Here is a 20,189-nt window from a genome sequence, read left to right on the forward strand (position 1 = left end):
ATGTACCGAGCTTGCCCTTGAACGTAATGAAAGCAATAAAAGTAATTTCTTAACCTCCTGAGCAATACTAGGTACTACGGCAGCAACTTCCAAAACCAGAACAACCAATCTGCATTTTGGTTTTTATTTCATTCTGCAGATGGGATTGCTCCGCACAGCCCAGTGATGCCCGGTCTAGCCATGCTCACCTTTATGTTATCTTCGTGCTTATGTCATGGATAGACCAACTATAACAATATTTTCTTATATTTGCTTTGCTCCAATAATAATGTCCAGTGGTTTAGCTATTTGGAAACTTCATGAAGAAATCAGGAAGTGACTTTATTTATAAATATATAAATAAACCTGCCATGGAACATTCCTTAATGTCTCTGTTTCCAGTTGTTCAGACCCCATTTGCTTCTGTTGAAGGAGAAAAACCATAACTTTCTCATTGAACACTTGTCTATAGTTGGAGGAGAAATTACAAGACAATATCTAGCGTACAGTAGGTCAACTTAACTGTAATACTTTTCCTTAGTGAAGGCACAAATGAACACATGATAATTCAGTTCAGACAGTCAGTATTGACAGTTGCCTTCAACAGCAAAATTGAAATACCGGCCAAATCTCACTAAAATCTACTAACCTAGCCTTGACAATGGCTGTAAGGGTTGGAGAGAAAAGGGGTCTGTGAGAAACCCTGCCAAGATCATTTCTCTTCCCCCTTCTGACAGCAGCAGCTCTGAAGGAAATCCCAGTGAAAGATTATTTCAGCAACTACACACAGGTTAAAGTAAGAGGTGATAGAGGAAATTTGCATTCAGACTCAGACGACTGCTTTCACGGCTGGCAAACTCACCAGGAGAAGTCTCCAGGGCTCCTCCTCAATCTCTAGAATAACCAGATGCATTTACTGCCAAGGTCCTGCAGTACTGCAGACTCCTCAAGGGGTACAGCAGGGTAATGGGAACTTACAAATAGCATGTCCTGCCCCAATTATCTGCTTCATTGACATAAGCAGTTCTCAAATACGAGGCTGGATTTAGTGGCGGGGAAAGGAGGAAAAGCAGAAAATGTCTGGATAGAAATCATTTTTCAAAGGGGAAAGTTCATTGGTTTACTTCTAGGAGAGAGACTGAGAATCTGTAATGCCAAGTGCCCTTTAAAAGGGCTTCACGTGTTAGACCAAGTGGTTTATGATGCTCCAAGAAACCTTTTGCTACAATTAGTTTCATGATATGCATTATGCTCATATATTATCGCATACATTCATCTCTTAAATCACTTGCAGCCTTAAAATAAAGTGTTAGTCCATGCACAAGGCAGTCAGAAAAAATCTACTTTAAAACAAATGAATTCAAGGAACAAATTCTGGTTACAGAGTTTCGGGACTTTCAGTCTTAAAAGAAACCAAATTTGTTTTCATTTCTAGAGAAAGATTTTTTCCTTGCAGTTCATACCTACCAACCAGCTCAGCCATCAGGTCCAGGATGCACTCATCTGCCAAAGCCCACGGGCGCTGACCATTGAAATGGCCATGAACCCCTCTAAAAAAAAAAAAAAAAAAAAAAAAAAAAAAGGCAAATGATGAAAACATATGCTGTTCCCTTCAGATCAGTCCTAAGAAACGTACCTGATTTGGAGATCCCACATTTGGAGGAAGAGCAGACTCGCCTAAGATGAGCACGGCACTTTTATCATACCATTAAAGCTCGTAGCAAATGCAATTCATTTGTTGGTTTCTTACAGGTTTTCAATTGCTTGAAAACTATTTATTTTGGCCCTCAAAATTCCTCTAGAAATCCCTCAAATTACAGATGATGGCTTTTTCACAAGCCCTCTGGAAGTGGCTGCATGGATGCAAGAAGCCTCCGGGAACAGGCACGCCAGGAAAGGGCATGGCGGTGCCCTGTGCAGGATGGCACCCCGCTAACCCCAGCTCACATAAACTACACAGAGAGCAGAGATCATCCTGCAGAGTTACTCCATCGGCATTTCTAGCTGAACATTGTATGGTGCAGAGGATGGTAGACTTGAATACTGCCTTGCTCCCAGACAGAAATATTTCTTGTCAGAAACAATTTCTATCCTCCTGAATCTCGTGTCTGAACTCACCCTTCTGCATAAACCGGCAGGTACTTAATGTATATGCAGGGAAGCACCTGCCCAAACTGAGCTGCTTGCTGATTTTTATTGCTTCTCTTCTCCCTGCCAAATTGTTCTAGATCTAAGTGTGCATAAAGCTTTTTGGTTTGACAGAGGGCATTTAGAAACTTTATTTTGCAAACTGTTCCTGTCTACAGTGGATCATACAGGCACCTTAAACCTGAATGCATCACTACTCTGAAGTGACAGATATGTACATGCAGTTCTGGATTAAGTGCTCTGAACTAATTTTTGCTTCAAATGTGACAGAGAAGTAAACTTCTAAAGGTAGCCATCGTGCATATATAAATAAAAAGTTGCAAAGTTTCTTAAACACGCACGATGTAGTGTACAGATTTAAATGCAAATGAAGGCAGATTGAGAAAAGTAATAACGGTGCTAATCCAGGGGAACATTGCTCTGGGCTTCCATCTCACACCGGATGATTTTCATATTTGCTGAGCACCACGGGGTACTTGTAGAGTCGGAAATGCCAGGCTGCATGCTGCTGAGGCAAACCAAGTATAAAGCTGTTTCAAAACAGGGACAAAACCAGTAGAAAACTGGGTAGAGAGCAAAAAAAGCCCTAAAAGCTGTGATGAAAGAAAGGGGGGGGGGGGGGAAGAACAAGTAATAAAGCTTTTAAAGAGGAACAGGCACACAATGTTCACTCAAAATCATGAGAAGACGTCTGGCAGATTAAGACATGAGAAAGGAGGGCATATGAGACACTACTGGCTAGTCCCCCATGCTTAAGGCTATTTAAAAGATTGGTTTTCCCTATCCACCTCCTACTTTCCATTCTCGGATAGAATTTTGTTCTGTCTCCCACACAAATTACCTGGATGCTTTACAGTCAGACCCTTTCTGATTGACTTGGGTCTAATTCTCGCCTCCTAAGCATATTTCCAAAAGAACCACAGTCCTAAAGAAGAACTGCTGCAAAAAGCACAGTTTGTATTAACTATTTCATGCCTCTTATCCTTGCAAAATACCGTTTGCTTTTGGACTAGTTTAGGTCAACAGCTGAAGGAGGGCACAGGTACTACTGAACATCTCTTACAGATAAAATAACCTCCCTACATTCAAAAAGTCCAACCCCACACAGACAAGAAGAAGGACCCCGATCCCTAATTCGGGTAAGGTCACAGTACACTAGCTGACCACTTTTCTCCATTTTAGAATTTCTCTCTGATGAGACCTTGATAGCAGAAAGCGGGCAGCGTGAAATAGCACTCATTTACAAGAATGTTTCATAGATGAGGAATAAAGGCAGTAGGTGGGTAGGGGAGAAAATGCAGTAAGGGGCAGGATTAGTGCTAAAAGTTCCTCCCTTCTATCAGACCATAATGCATCTGCTTTCCCTGAAGACAGTGGTATGTGTTTCACAAACAGCAAGACATTTACTGCTAATTTCCCTTCTTATTCTTAGCTGTAATATAGTGATCAAGGGACTTTGAGGCAATACAGACTGTTAAAATAAAAAAAAACCCAAAGATTTTCAGTGGCTCCCAGCCTGAGGGGATCTGTATTTCTGAAAGAGGAGAGCGAACATAATAAGATGGGAAAAAAGAAGCCCTAACTACCTATGGGATTCTCTTTCATTAGCTTTCTCTGATTTTATAGCCATTAGTGTCCTTCTAATGGGAATTTACCGATGAAAGCTCTCTCTACCAGCACACAGGACTAACAAAATTTCAGAATAAATTTCCAAGTTATCATGAAAACAGATATGAGATTTTGGGCGTGAGAATATTTTATTATGAGAAGAAAACATGGAAATTTAAGTATATTGAAAAAGGGAGAGCCAGCATTAAATATTATTCATATTATTATTATTATTAAGGCACAGCTTACAGCTTGCCTCGCTCTTGATGGCCAACATAAATGCCAAGAGACAAAAATTATTGCAGCTAAAATGGTAGTTAAAGGCATATTGTTGGCCCCTTTTTTTATTTTAATCACATGAAACTCTGTAGCCTTTGCTGATGGCACAATACATCCTATTACACTTAGGTTGTAAAATTCTATGCTCTGCCTCAGAGAATTTATACCTCTGTATATTATGCCACCCCTCTCTCAGCTCTGGTAGGCACTGGGGGTAATAATCTTTAAGGACACAACTGCAGTGCTTCTGGCATTCCCCTCAGACACAGATAGCCTATGTCTCATTTTGTTTCCTCTGCACCTTAGGTAGCAAGAGAGAGATTTAAATCGAGGTACCCAGATTAATGGATACAAAACGTGGCCCATCAAATCATAAAGCATCATACAAACAGAATTATTTCTTAAACTACTGTGAGAGTTCCTCATTGTGCAAATTAATTTTTAGTCGGTTACCATTTTATTTTCAATTTGGCAAGAAATCACAATGCCACATTTTATTCGCTGAGGTCTGGTTGATTTAAAGCTCACTAGGGGAGCTAGAAACACATTTCTGATATGATCCCAGGGTTTCAAAGGAGGTAGCAAAAGGGATTTAAATTAATTGCCAGCTTCAGGAATCTTCTGCACTCATCCAAATCTTGTTCAAGTAGAAATTTCCTTCTTGCTTCTTTGCCAAAAATGATGCAAGGTATTTAATGAGCCAATACAGACTTTGAAGTTTGACGATGGTTTCAAGCAAAGAAATAGCCAAAAGAAAGGAAGACATATCCAAAGAAAAAGAACTGTGTGGAGCAGTAGATTGAAGGCAAAACTAAAAAACCCAGGGCATTAAACCAGGCATTTACAGCTCTAACATACAGCCTGCTGAAAGGTACAATGCAGAGATGATTCCCGCCGAATGGCAGGAGAAGTGGGTTTGTCAAACAGAATATGACCAAGCCCCGCCAAGCTGCACTCCCGCTTGCTGGGCTGTTATATCTTGCAGGATTAGTTCAGCACATAGAACCAAAGATACTTTTTGACTCACTGAAAACAGTCCTTTGCTACTGCAGGTGCTATATTATAAAGCCCTCCACAGACTTGGATTTTTTTGTCTACTATACTCATGTCAGAAGCCTGTTGCCAGACTACTTCAATGCTTAGAAGTATATATACATATTTAGTTTATAGCCTAAATTTATTAATTCCTAGTTTATATTTACTGTGCCAGCATGTCGTTTCACGTAAGTGGCTCCTTTCTTACCCTGTGTTTGCCCCTTGATACATTCACAGAGAACAATCATTTTTCCTTTCAGTCTTCATTTTCCTCAACTAAACGACTCTAATCCTCAAGACTTCCTCAGCAGGTTCTCCAGCTCCCCAATCACCCTACCAGCCCTTCGCAAGAGCATAACAACTGACTAGAGCAGACTCCCTTCTGTTTTAATAGTTCCACTTTAATGAGTTACTCGGATGTGAGAGACATTGCCCGCTGCAGAGAGTATGTTCACATGCAATAATGGTTCTATAAAATCCATTAATTGCTTAAACAGTTGTGGGGGGGGAAAGGGAAAACAAGACACTGCAAAGCACCTATTGGCCTTTATCCAACCAAACAAGTCACTTGAACCTTGGTCTTTTAGATTTCAAAAAACTGGATTACTGGCTACTCTAGGCTAAGCACAGAAGAGAAGTCTTCATCCCTTTTTGCCCCTCATTCAATAAATCTTGGATTTAGCCGAAATCAAAACAGAAGGAAAGATGAAGTCTCAAAGGCTCTATTTTAATCCATACTAAGAATGCCGGTGGCTTGAATTTGTAATCTTTATACATTAGCATAAAAAAGAGGACTAAGGAACGTGGAAAGAAAGAATACAAAAACAGAACAGGTACGTGGGAGGCAGAGGTAAGAGAAGAAAGCTATAACCCACCATTTAAAGGCGGGGGGGAGGAGAAAAAAGGGACAGTGACACTATAAGAGGGAACACAACAAGAAAGAAATGCATGAAAAGGCCTCTTTCTCTCCAGGCCTTACTCTAATGAGTTGCCATCACCATGCAGACCCAAAGCTATGAGCTTCCCTGCCCTTGACAACAGCTACCAGGTAATCTTCCTTTTCACTACTGCCATCAGCTGTAAGCAGTGAAAACCATTTAAATAGACAAGCATAGTAGCTATTTGAGATGAGTCCCAAGACACAACAAACAGAAAATGCGATAAACCAATTAATAAGAGAGCCAGAATCTATATCATTGCCAACTTGAAGGATGTACCTAATTTGCATGCCATTTCTTAGATTCTCACTACTTATTTAAGCCACAGACACTAAATTCCACACTGCCAACACACAAGCCATGAACAGGCTTCGGCTGGTAACAGCTACTACCTTAGACTGGATTTTGCTAAGCTATCCTTGGTGACTGGAATAAAAGCATCTATTTGTGCATTTCCAGCCACCTATTCCTTCACCTTCCAACATACCCAGCACCCAATACCGCCCATCAGCTTCTTTAAGCGTAAACTGCTCCGTTCAAATTTAGCTTGACCTCACCCTGACTTTCTCAGTTGCCTTAGGTGCATCTGCAACTAGCAGGATTTTGTTGTGGGGTTTTTGTTGGGTTTAGTTTGTGTTTGGTTTTGTTGGGTTTTTTTGGTTTTTGTTTTTTTAAACTTTCTGATTTATTCTGGGTAAGGTGTTTGGGGCTAAGCTGTGTTTTTGGCAAACAGCCTTCTAGATTTGCTCCCTCTCTTCCGATGGCTTGAAATCCTGTTCAGCCATATTTCCCCCCTTAGATACAGCTACTAAAGGTACTTTTGATTTTCTGGAGAAACATGCTGCCTACCCTTTTCTTTCAGATTTTTATAATCATCAAGAAAAAAGTATCCTTCACTGTAGCAAAGACAAACATAAGACTGGAAGTGAACCAATGAAAAGGTACAGCGAAGGAGCTGAAATATGTTTGCACTCCCAGTGCATCACTAACAGATAAGAGTGCTATCTGACTTTTACCTTTTGAAAGAGCTCAGCTGTTTCCCTGATAAAGTGTGATAATCATACAGAAATGGACAGGGTTGCAATTTTTTCAAATGACTGGAGAAACTGCAGTGTTGTGCTGAATGAATAACCAGAAGGAACAAGCACTTTACAAAATTCACATTCATTCCCATTCATTCTCAATCTTCTTCTCACTTATAAGTAAGTAATAAATAAGAAACAGTAAACCATTTTTATTAACCCACAGCATTCATATATTAACAAGTGAAACAGCAGCTACAGAGTTTTCACATTTACATTGTGAAGCCTCCATCTACAGCGTTTCTACTGAAACAAGGTTGCCCAGTTAGCAGAATTAGCTTTTCCTCTTCTGCCTCCCCATATTTCCTCTACTCTCTCACCACGAAATCACATCTGTTCCACTCATATCCCGCACCCTATAAAAGTGTCTGTCTCTTTTCCAGCTCACTCACTCATCTGGGTGTTATTTTCCTTTCCCACCTTCAGCTCCCTGGTTTTTACTGATCTTTTTCCTTACTCCTCCCTGATCCAGCTGCTCAGGCAGGTGCTGGACATCTCAAAGCACAGACTCTCCATGGAAACAAAGTAGAATATATAAAAAAAAAAAGCTTCCCCCCCCCATATATGTAAAAGTTTCCCATCTGTTACGATGACAATGCCCCTTTTCCTGCAATGCCGAAATGTGTCCCTCTTTTGTCCTCCTGTCCCTCCTACATCAGCTCCGTTCAGCAGAGCTCATTACGATCCACCCTCAGCTCCTCACTGAGATGCTCCTGAGAAGACAGGAATCCTTCTTTCTAAAAAAAATGAACTTGTCAGGCAGAGACCTGGTTTAAAAGAGGAGCCAAAAACCTGCCAGCACTGGCAGCAGCACCACCTGCGCTCAGTGCTATTTCGAGGGGAACTGCCCGCTGCAAGGCCTGCAGGGTGAATCACACGCAGTTAAAAATACTAATTAGAAAATCACAGGGCCTGAAACTGAATCATGTTCACCAGCAAGCAGCAGTAACCAAATGAGTTTGTGTGTCTTGTGTATAAACACACATAGCAATTGGATGGGGATGGTTAAACCTTGCAGGTCCTCCAGATGAGCCAAAGCAGAGCCACTGTGCGCAGCACGGGTTATCACAGCTGGAAATTTCTCCTTGCCTGTTTTACTGCTTATACTTTTAAAGGAGATTTAAATAGTGCTAGGGAAACACTGGACATGTTTTACTCCTGGGCTGTAGTGGTTTTAACACACTACTCTTCTATTCAAGCGTTTTCAAGGCAGATCCCGAAACAAAACGAAGCGTTCATCTGAAGCATGGGTTAGCATCTTGCATACCCTGCCGTGTACTCACGTTCGAGCCCACTTGTCCAGTTCTTCATCCAAGTAAGTTTTAACTTTTCTTGGCTGGAGCCCGAGAGAATTCCCAGCAAAGTATACGCAGCTCTCCTCTCCGTTCACCAGGCTCAGATCAGCTGCGGAGGGAAACCACAGAAACAGCACGCACATGGCAGTGAGCACAGGAGGGACAGCACACACACACACACACACACGTGTGCCACCACCCAGAGCTCTGCCCGTTCTGGAGCTTCCTTGGACACCGTGGTCCCCACGTGCGAATGGAAGTGCCGTATCCTGACCTTCCTCCCAGGACACCACGCAGGTGACCCTGCAAAGGGATCTAAGGAGGAGGACAGCCAGGCAATTTGCAAGCAGTTATTCCCTTCGTCCTCCTGCAATTTTTGGCTGAGTCCATCTATACCTGTTCTGCAGCTAATATGAGTTTCAGGCAGCATTAAATCCCCAGGTCTCTGGGGCCGTGTGGGGAAGCAGCCACTGGCACCAATTTTGTCAGGTCTGTAACCAACGGTGAGTGAAGAGGAAGCATTTTCCTGACCAGGCTATCCACTTTTCTTCCATCGTCAATATATTCCTACTCCGAGTCATGAAGCTACTTGAATCGTGCATTTAATAAAAGTTAAGACTAGGTAAATCTGTGTCTTTCATGCAAGTTCTCCGTGTATGATTAAATTACTATTTAGAAAAATGTAGTCATTGCACAGCATATTTTAAAGCAGTCTCAAAAGTTCTTGTCTTGTCAGCATATATTGTGGGCTGCACTTCATGTCATCATCATCTGAGGAGGAGGAAATCTATGTTGACAAATCCTTTCAATGATTAGGAGAAAAGCAAGGCGGTAGAAATTTATAAATAATAGCTCTAGTGAGGTTCTGAACAATCTAATTACCCCGTGTCATCATCTATCAATCCAAACATTGCCTTTTTCTATTATTTCTCATGTTAGAGATTCTTGGAGGGACAAGTGATGGTGACCTTCTAGAAGTAGTAAGTAATTTGCATTCATCTATACAAATACTTACAATACCCCAAAAGCTAACATTACATGTATTCTTGGTGAATACAGTCGATATACCACAGGAAAAAAAAAGATCACAGGAATGAATATGTTAAGATACATGCTAGAAACAAATGATAAGATTGCATTTCTGTCTGTGAAAATTTTATGTCAGGGCTGTAGAAAGATAGATTAGATGCCTGGAAAAGGTCTCTTACTACCTTTTGCACTACCAATTACCAACTTCATTGAACTTCACCAGAAACACATTTTTCAGAAGTATAGACAACTTGGGTAATTTCTTAATTAAAGCTTTACAAGCTTTTAAAAAGCATAAGTCAGAGAGCAATTTCAGCCTAATCTGTTTTACAGATACTATGTCTGTTTTTCATCTCTATTCTAATATGAATGAAAACAGAGAGGCATAAATATTATCCATGCTCCTAAATTGGTTCTATTAACAGTTCTTTTGCTATCAAGAAACACAATAATACTGTCTCACTGGGAATAGAGAGAAGGCTCTTTGCTCAAGAATTTGGAGCTCAATCTCACTAATACTCTTTATACTCGACTCAAGCATTAAAACAGGTAAGGAATTATAAGCAAGTTAGCTTCTCTTGCACCACAGTCCTTTCTAAATAAAAACGCCTCTTGGGTCACTGTTGGAGAGAGATGGCATTACCACTTTAACAAAGTGTGGTTTTCTACTTTTACGCCTGTTACTTTGCATATTCTTTTTTTTTTGGCACGTGATCAACTCTGTATTGGGCTGTACTCTTCTCCTTTTCACAAAAAGCTGTTCACTTTCCCCTCTCTGACAACATTAAGAGACTCATTTTTGACCACTGCTGCTTCCCAAACTAGGCTTGTTTTTTGCAGCATCTTTGTCATTTCACAACTTCTCCTGACCAGCACACCATTGCGCTCCAACATTTCCCTCGGACACTGTGATATTCTTTACAGTAACACGTTTGTTTTCTTAAGACTAGCACTTGTCTTTCCCCAAATTACTCTACCTTCATTTCTCACAGCACTGGCCCTTTTTTATTTCTGGGGGAGTTGCGGTTGACATGCAATATATATTGAAGTATTCAAATAGGAAATAAGCACAATTTATGAAGTAAAGGCTGGTGCAAAAGAAACAGGAGATAATTATTGAAATGTGTCCTTAGAGTAGCCTGAATAAAAAAAAAATACATGAACAATAATTTACATTAAGATTAATTAGATACAGTATAAATTATTCTCACACCCACTCAGATTCATGCAAACTAGTCAGATGTAATAACTTACACTATTTTGTATACTAAATATATCCATTCATCTACATTAAAGATGTATTTCTATACCTTTTAAACCTCAAAGAAAAAGCAAGTTTATTTTCGGAAATATTCAGTCCAAACAAAAGGGAAAAATACAATGTCTTTATTAACCAGAAAGGAAGGACTAAATCTGTTTATTCATTATCCGAGTCCTATCCCTTTTGAAGGATAAAAGATCACCTCTTTCACACCTTCCTATACCCCCCTCACAAGCCCTCCAAACAAAGAGCCAGATTTGTAAGATTAACCACTACCTTTAACCATCTCTTCAGGGAAATATAGTTCAACGCCTTCACTCTGGGACATCTTTTTATTCCCAAGAAACCCAAATGATGCTCTGTTCCTTTACAAGATGACAGAGCACAAGCCACAGCCTTAATCAGACTGGTGATTTGGCACCCAACTTCCAACTGCAATCCAGTCATTCCTATCTCCCCCCCAGTGCACGAAAAAGCGTTAAAGAGACTTTGTTGTCATCTTGGAGAAAGGCAAGGAGATCCAAACATTTCTCTAAATCTTCTGCTGTCATCTTTTCCTATTTGCTCACCCGAGACTTGTCCCTCATGCTTGCACATAAAAACTCAAAGATTTGCCAGGGAGTTAGTCTGTTAGTGGTTTCCACTTGATCAATATAACAAATAAACAGCTGTGACAGTTTATAAGTTGATAGCTAAACTAAACTATTATGATTTTCTAAGTATTTTTATGTACGTAATCTTATAATTGTCTCCTATGGATGTTCTCATCTGCTTCTTGTAAAGCTTCATTTTAAAACCTCATTGTAATGTTTTATGTAAATATATAAAGCGTATTTGATGGCGAATATCTGTAATGACATTTATCTTCAGAAGCATGTTATCTAGGATCCGCTCCCGTGCTCAGATAAATGTCATGGGCGATCTGGGAGATCTGCCTCTATCGTATAGACTCACAATGTAAATATATATATATATATTTACAATCCCTGCTGTTTTCAGCAGGGAAGCTGTTCCCAATGACAGCTGAAGCATGGAAAAAGAGAGACGGGAAAAAGAGGAGGAAAAAGCTCCTCAATTTGGGAACACAAGAATGATGGGTTCTCTGTGCTGTTCAACTGGTACTACTATGTAGGCTGCTTATCTTCGCTAAAACATATACATACACAGTCTCAGGACTAAATATTATAGTAACTGGGGAAAAAAAACCACAGCAGCAGTCTTTGGGTTTAAATATTATGGTAATTGATAAACAAACAATAATAAAGCTTGGAAGGGAAGCAATGAAAACTGTCACAGGGGTATCAAAACCTCTACGTACTTCTCGGAAGAGTCTTTAATCTGAAGCTGCTGAGACACTACACTGAAAAGTTTTCATATTCTTGAAAGATGTTTTAAATGCTGCATTCAAAGACACGGCTGCAAGTTCAGGTGCCCTAGCTGAGCTGGATTTCCACAGTGCAGCCAGATTAAGGGCAGCAGTGCAACGGCCACATGAGCTGCCTTCCAGCATCTTTCCAGCTTCGGAGGGACATTTTGCAGCGGCACGGCGGCAGCTGAAGCATCTTTGAGTACAGAATATCATACCCAAACAAACAGATGGGGTTTAGGAAACCCTCTGAAGCAACCAGAGGGAAAAAGGAAAAAATGACTTTTTGGCAGACAGGCTGAGAACACCTCCTCTGTGCGGAGGAAGCACCTAGTTTAAATATTTATAAAGTGTCCAGTTCTGCTCTGAATAATATAAATAGTAAAACTCAAGGATTTAAATGTGGGGAAAGATAAGCCAATACCACCTGTACATAGAGAACCAAGGTTTATCATCCTCCTGTCCTTAGGACAGGAGCAGACTGCATTCCCAACATTCATCATCTCTAGGCAGAAAGATACTGAAGACAAAGATAGTTTCAAAAGACATCCAGGAATTCAGACAACTGATACCATTTTCTGTCACAGATCTTTACTTGACATAATCTGGTGAATGTATCTGTAATTTCTCATGTACCATCAGTATTGTTCCTTTCAGGAAAAAAAAAAATCTGCAGAAAGTTGTGTCTGCATTTATTAGAAAATGAAAATATTTTGCAAGAAACTTCCATGATATTTTTTCCTTCAATTTTTAATAGATTCTTTCTGCCAAGGCAGAAAAGGAGGAGAATGACTATGCCTATGTATGCTCACCATCTAAGGAAATAATACGCCATTTCTTCAGCTTCCAGCGTGCAATGACCAGGGCCCGCAGAGCAGGGACAGCTTTTGCTCCCCATCTATTTGTGAGCTGAAAATAAACCCAGACAGGACTTGGGAAGCAGGAGAAGAGCCCAGGACCATGCTGCCTGCATAGGTGCGTGCTCCCACCAGGTTTCCCTGCATGATTTTGGCCAGACACAGCAGCAGTGGTGCGTACAAAAAAAACTCGTGGAAATGTTTTGTACTTTCGCTAGGCTAGGAGTGCTAACTTGAAGCAAATGTTTCCCTCTCAGCTTGCCAACCCTCCTGCATACCCCTCCTGCCTCCCTGCCTGCACACCAGGTCCTCTCTTAATAAAGCAATCAAAAATACCCCTGCTCCCATGCCCCGGCATGCCACAGACTCCTTGAAACAACCTACAGACCAGGAATGAAGCAGAAATATTTGGAGAACCATTTTGCATGGCTACATTGAAGCCATATGCAGTTACCTATTTGTAGGCAATTCATGAGGAAAGTAGGAAAGATCTTCAAATAAAAGGTTTCATTATGAATTATTTGCTCAGATCAATTATTTTTTCTAAGGCACAGTCTTCCATTTGGCCTCAGGAAGAAAATCATCTCCACTACTAACAATAAGGCATAAATGTTAATATATGTACCATCTCTTTCATTAACTAAAATAATTGTAACTAGATAGATAATACCAAACTATATTATACCAAGGAAGCAACTACTCCGAACTATTGTAAGCTACATTGCCGTTCGAAACCATTAGACAAAAATGCTTCTGCCTATAATTTTCAATCAGTCACTATATTGTTCAAAGCAGCTGACTGACAGCATAAGCACCATGTAAGTACTGTATCCTCGCATTTTATTCAGGATGGGAATGAGAGCATAAAGCTTTTGGTGCTAGAATAAGTTGATGGATTAATTTAGCAACATCAGGGACATACTGTGCTCAGATATGACTGCAATTGCTCAATTATCTCATAAGTGACAATGATTTCCAAAGATTTGTGATAAACACAGGCAGAAGATGTGAAGCCCCACCCTTTCCCCCTGCTCCCCCACTGTAATTATAATTCTCACTTGGAGGCAGATCCTTGACTTTTGGGATACAGAAACATTCACGAAGATGCTTTAGCTCATCTTCTTCATCTAAGTGAAAAGCAAGTTTCTTGTCTGCGGGACTGCATCCTAGCCGCAAGGCAGTTTGCTCTAAAATGGTTGCTGGTAACACAGGAGAAGATGGATCCATTTTCAGGTCATTCAATTCCACCTTAAAATGAGAAATGCCACAGTTTAGCTTCTGCAGTATGCATATTTACAAGTGGCTGATAAGCAGCCAGTAAAGGTGCATCATTCAAGACCCAAACTTCCTTGATGGAAAGCTTTTTAAAAAAAGTGACATATTTGAATAGAATGGTAAAACTGATCAATTCAAGTATTTCCAAGGCAACATATTGCTGTAACCCCAAAGGCTTTTTTTATTCTCTCTATAGATATGACACTCTTCCCTTTTTAAGCTGTATCAGCAGCTTCTAAGTTCTCCCACCAGACCGATAGCAGTTACAAACACTGAAGCGTCATTCACAATTTTGAGATCTCGAAACCAGAGGCAGCATTATTGTTTCTGCAGTCTGTGCTCAGCTGTACTGAAGTTGTTTCCAGGCTGTGCAATGTTCAGCCTCTTTTAGTTTTTCTTCCTTAAAAATAGAAGGGGGCGTTTGTGTACAGCCGTGCTCACGTACAAGGGCAGAGCAGGCAGGATACAGATGGCAGAAAAAGGCATCGTTAGAAACGTAGCTTTCAAGACCAGGACTTTGAATTAATATTTCCTTCTAGCTATGCCAAATATCCTGGTGTTTTAACTCCATTTGTCCTGGGAAAGGAGAGAAGCCCAAGTCAAACTGCAAACATGGCAGACCATAGTTTCTATATCCAAACGTGTGTCTGCAAAATTTACAAGCTCAATGATCCTTATAAGAAGAATAGTTCTGTAACTGTAATGCTCAGACACCATTGTGGTCAAGATCGCATCTGTGCACTTGGCTTTACAGATCTATTGGCAAAGAAAATTGATGACACGTACTCTGTACTTTAGGGCAAAACTTCACCAGTGTTGCCTGCTGCGTTCTGTTGCAGAAGGCAGTCAAGAGGCTTACTGAGGTACTTAGTGGTTTCCCCGGTTTAGGGAACTGTATAGTTAGACCACACAATATTCACTGCCTTTTTAAACATCCCCAAGAGTTTTGGTGCCACAGAAAAACTCTAGGGGATAGGCAGAAATAGGACAAGATTAGCACACAACATGCAGCATAGAGCCACCAGACAATATAGCTTTTTCCCCTCTGTGTGAGAAAGAAAACTCTTTAAAGTACATATCTTCCATAAGTACCAGCTCTCTTTTCTTAAAACCAATAGAATATTACAGACAGTTATCTAGAAACAAGCTGTGGAGAGAACAACAGATGATTATATGGGTTGTAGCCAGCTGAGCGTTACATGCATTGTTACTTAACCTAGCTCGGGTTTGTGTGGAAGAGGGGTTCTGAAAGTCAGTGTGATGGTGTGTTCCAAGTTACAGATATTTTTTAAAATTAAATCCCTTATGACACATTTGTCTTTATTCTTTTTGGTGCCAATACATAAATGCAGATTAAGGTTTTTTATCAAATTTTTATGCCAATCCCTGAAGACCATCTAGAAGAGCTTCATCAACACATATGGGAAGGACAACAGTTGGTATTTAAATATAAACCCCCAAATAGCACAGCCTCATTAGTGCCAATTAATGTAAACCTGTTTATACTCTAGCCAAATGGCCAGCATGACACTAGTTACCTGGTTTAATTTGCTATCATTTAGTTTATGATGAAAACATTTTCTTTTTCCCCTCCAGACTTGGTATCTTACACAGTAGAATTTTTTCCTCTCCCATCAGCATGTAGAGTCAAAAAAAAATATGCTAGTAGAGCTTTTTAATACAGCAGTTTTCATTTAGCTAATGTTCACCCTCTCCTGGGAGGTATTGGGGATACCCTATTTTTGTGCTGTCTCCACACAGGTTGTTCACACCTCCTCATTGTCGCCAAATTTATCACTCCCACTCATTCATCTTAATCACCCCTTAGCTGGTAAAAAGGAAAATAAAATGGCAAAAATGGTTGAAAAAAAAAAGATATTTGAACATCTTGGTTCTCAGAGTGCTTTTCAAGGCTTCTAGGAGGCGGAGGGCTACACCTAGACAAGTAGTTGGGTGTGATGCTAAAGTGGCTGAGCTTGCTAGAATCAATACAGCCAACCAGCCACCTCCGGAAGAGTTGCCACCCCGCTGAAAGCCCCAGGAGAGAAGTGACCAGGCTCCCTATTCCCCAGGGAACCACTTCTCAGTTCCTCCTCAGCTGAACAGCAAGTCCAAGACCCTGCCTCTGCCAGCTCCCCTGCTGCAGTATTGCTAACAACATGTGTGCTCTTCTGCAGGTCAGAAGAGTACTGACCTTCTGAACCTCATTTGGCAGTCGTCAGGGAGGATGGTTTAGAGATCTTTATTTCCTCCAGTAGGTGTTGTGAAACATCTAGAAAAGCAAGCTAGGTTCACAGACACTATGGCCGTCACTAATACAGGCACCTCGTTACAACCTAAAGACACTGTAAGGTAACTTAAGTTTCACTTCTGTAAATTGCAAATTTTAAGAACCCATGGGCTTAATCAGTAAATCGGGGTTTATTTTCAAGCAATATTGGGATCAGCACTTGGAAAGTAAAACTACATTTTGTTTCCAAAGGCTTATTTCTTTGATTTACAACACTAGCATGGGTTTCCTGGTCCCATAGGCGTTATCAAAGCATGTCCAGTACATACATAATCAAGATATAATCCTTTATTTCTAATAACGAGTATTTAATGCAGATTATGGAAACAATCCTTGGAGAAGGGGCTGGAAATCAAGTATCCCTGACTGTCTCCTTCCAGATAAAAGGACCACATAGTAGTCTGTGTAGTCTTTTCTACACAGTCAATCTCCTTCCCACTCAAGTTAATGCCTGGATTTTTTTTTGCTCCCCAGTGACATAGCTCCTGAAGTAAGGGAAGGAGCCTTTTAATCTCTCTAAGCAGATGACTCACTTGAGTTAGGGATATTTGTTCAGTGATGCTCAGCTCCCCCGATCCCTAGGAGGGGGACCGTGCAGCATTGGTATTGCTGTCACCTATGTCCTCTCCTGGATACAGCCTATGAAGAAGGTTTGGGAGTCTCCAGCGTTTATCTCCTGGGGCCCACACAGGCAATGCCAGCTAATTCCCTTGCAATTCATGATCAGGAGATAGATGATAAGGGTGTTTGAAAGACAGTTTGGTTTTATACACCAGATCCCTCTCATCTGGTCTGTGGATTCTCTGCTTTACACCATGTGAACGCAGCGCAGCATCCTCCCATTTGTCTTACGAGTCACCATTTTTCAGTAAGGACACACAGTTATTACAGGGGATTAATGGCTATCATATTCCAGGTCATCCACTGACCTGTCTCGCAAGCATAGATGGGTTTTGTTTCCATTTGAGGCCTGACCCCAAACCCACTGAAGTCAATAGGTGTCTCTATTACAGACGAAGATTTCTGGATCAGGTTTTTGGTTCCCTGTCATTGCTGTAGCTTGCTGCATCTGATCAATGACTTTCGTTTATTATGATTCTTATTTATATTAAATTTTGACAGCAAATATAATATTAAATACAAAGATCGAGAAGCTAAAAATGATTAAGTGCTCAGAGGTATCTGATTTAATACAAACATTATGAAATAAGATAAAACTACTAAAATAAAATCAATCAAAATCCTATTGAGGAATGAAATCCCAGAGATCCAATTCTGAGACCAGAATAAGAAAGTACTTTTGTCCTTCAAATGGAAATTAGGCTTCATAGAGAGGGAATCCCAGAATTGCTTGGGTTTTTTCTTTTTTTTCTTCTTTTTTTTTTTCCCCCCACTCTGACTGGCATTATTATTGCATTAATTGTTGCAGAATAGAGTTCCATGCAATTATTTTACAATAATTCATGAGTCATTTGTTATTTTCTACATGTAAATACATTTGTATGAGAACAGCACACCTTTATTCCATCCAATTATTTTCATTTAACTGAAAACTATATTCTGTATCCTCTTCAAATTAAAATTCAGACCCATCAGTGCAAAATGTAATTCCCACCTTGACAAATGTGGTTCCTTATCAGGATTTTTTTCATACAACTTCAAGCCAAAATAATCAACATTTTAAGAGAAACAACTTGCCTCCACCACCTACTCTGGAAAAAGCATTCTGGTGTTTGGTGTTTTCTTCTCCCTTTCCTTGAAACTTCCTTACACTGTTTGACTTAATAAATATAGATGACATGAAGTCAGCTTTTTTTTTTTCCACGCTCTTTCTTTGCTCTTTTGACTATTCCACAGAATTTGCCTCTACTGCATACTGATTCAATGTAAGGAACTCACCAATGACTGTTGGCAATCTTTCATTTTCAAAAAGAGCATATGCAACTTAAATTAAGAAAACAGTCAGTATTACATATTTTATCAGCACAGATATCAGCCCTGCTACTTCATCTCCCATTTTAAAACTATAAAAGACAATGGATGAGAATTAGTCAGACACAAGTGACGCGGATGTCTGGGTGATTATTTCTGTTTTGTCCTTTATGCATAATTTACTGACTAAATAGAAAAAAATTGTGTGAATATTAGCAAGGCATCTTATCAAACTTACACAGAAAGGTCCATTAGGCTTAATTATAAGAATGATAATTTGTCCTATTCTTACATCCACTTACAATATTTTTATAGATCTACCCTCTGTCTATAATTGTATCTTGATGTCTTTATTAAAAAACTGTGAAGTCCCCTCACCCCCCTTAAACATTTTCTTTAAATATTCCAAGATGTTACTCACAGTCTTTCTACCCAGCACAGTGCTGACAGGCATGCAATGAATCCCTATTTAAAAAGCTGTATCAATATCCTCAGAGAATGAGAGTTTATCATGGAAATAGCATGTCCTGCACTTTCTTCCCTCCAATAGCTGTTTACCAGGTTGCTAAATGCAGATCAGCCCACAGACCTTTGACATTTTCAGGTTAGCATCCAAATGAACTCTTTGGAAGGAAAACTGGGGGTGTACACATGTATAAGTGCACAAGTTTGCAGTATAGGTCCATGCTGTCAAAATACACCCACTGAAAGCACCAATAGCACCGTGAATTGAAGTTGTTTTAAAAACAAACGAAGAAAACTACAGAAACGCACAATGCGTAAGGGCTGATTCTCCTTCCCATCTTTACACGAACAAAATTGCTTTTGTGAATACCATTTTGCAGAAGGAAGTTCCTAAAAAAGCACACCCCAAAGCAACGCACATTCTAGATTACTTCAGGTTAAACACACTTCAGTGAATTTGTTTAAATTACAGAACTGCGGAGAAAGAAAAACCTAAATATTCATAACACACCCAACAACAGATACACAGCAGCAAACACAACTGTATAATTAAATAAGTTACACAGCACAGTGTCACAGCTACAGCAAGGGAATGTGACAGAGAGGAATTATAATAAACCCAGTTGCTTAGAGTAATTTAGGCACATATTGACCTTCATGTCAAGAAGTGTTTTGGTGTTAAAAGTAATTTTACGCATAAAACTCATCTTTTCCCCTCCACAGTGAAACCACATTACCCTGCGGTTGGCAGCCGTTCCTGAGAGAGGATGATGAAATTCTTGTGCAAATACTCAGTGCTGCATGAAGAAACAGCCACAGTCACGTGCTTGCTCCTCCAGACTCTGACCCGCACAGCGACCAAGCACATGACCTCCGAGAGTTAACCAAAAAACAAGTGTATTTTTTTTTTCTCCTTTGTCACCGTGGCAAAATTTAAAGCTCTGATTAAATTAAGAAGGTACCTTTCTCCCATACAGGCACAAGAATACACACACACATATATAATGAAAATGGTTTTAAACCAAACTTTTTCGCTTCAGTGAAGGAGCGGATCGATAGCGTAACAGCTAGAAGTCAACAATGTTCGCAGCCACGTGGCAGAGGGAGTGGTGGGAATTTACACAGAACATGGATTTGCCAGGGTAGAAGACAGAAGAAGAATTAGAGGTGAAACTAGAGAAGAATAGAGTTGATATCTTTCTTTACTCTCTATAAACATTATCTCAAACCAGCCACGTGTTAGCCCAATCCCCTCCATTCAAGCTTGAATGACACCCGTTCCTACACATAGCTAGAACGTAGTCATCTGGAGGCAACAAAAATAGTTTCTCTCTATCCAGCCTCTGAAGT

General features: G+C 40.1%; 1 protein-coding gene across 1 annotated transcript in view; it reads right to left on the reverse strand.

The window, feature by feature from the left end:
* KYNU (kynureninase) overlaps positions 1 to 19,642 on the reverse strand; it is a 60,132-nt gene extending 40,490 nt beyond the window's left edge. The window contains exons 1-4 of the mRNA XM_009279656.2: positions 19,493 to 19,642; positions 13,936 to 14,125; positions 8,353 to 8,473; positions 1,447 to 1,529 (exon numbers count right to left, since the gene is read on the reverse strand). Coding sequence (XP_009277931.2) covers positions 1,447 to 1,529; positions 8,353 to 8,473; positions 13,936 to 14,125; positions 19,493 to 19,573 — 475 coding nt within the window. The 5' untranslated portion in view covers positions 19,574 to 19,642. The remainder of the gene's footprint in view (positions 1 to 1,446; positions 1,530 to 8,352; positions 8,474 to 13,935; positions 14,126 to 19,492) is intronic.
* Positions 19,643 to 20,189: the final 547 nt, after the last annotated feature.

Source organism: Aptenodytes forsteri, unplaced genomic scaffold, assembly GCF_000699145.1.
Source record: "Aptenodytes forsteri isolate BGI_AS27 unplaced genomic scaffold, ASM69914v1 Scaffold11, whole genome shotgun sequence".
NCBI classification, from domain to species: Eukaryota; Metazoa; Chordata; class Aves; order Sphenisciformes; family Spheniscidae; genus Aptenodytes; species Aptenodytes forsteri.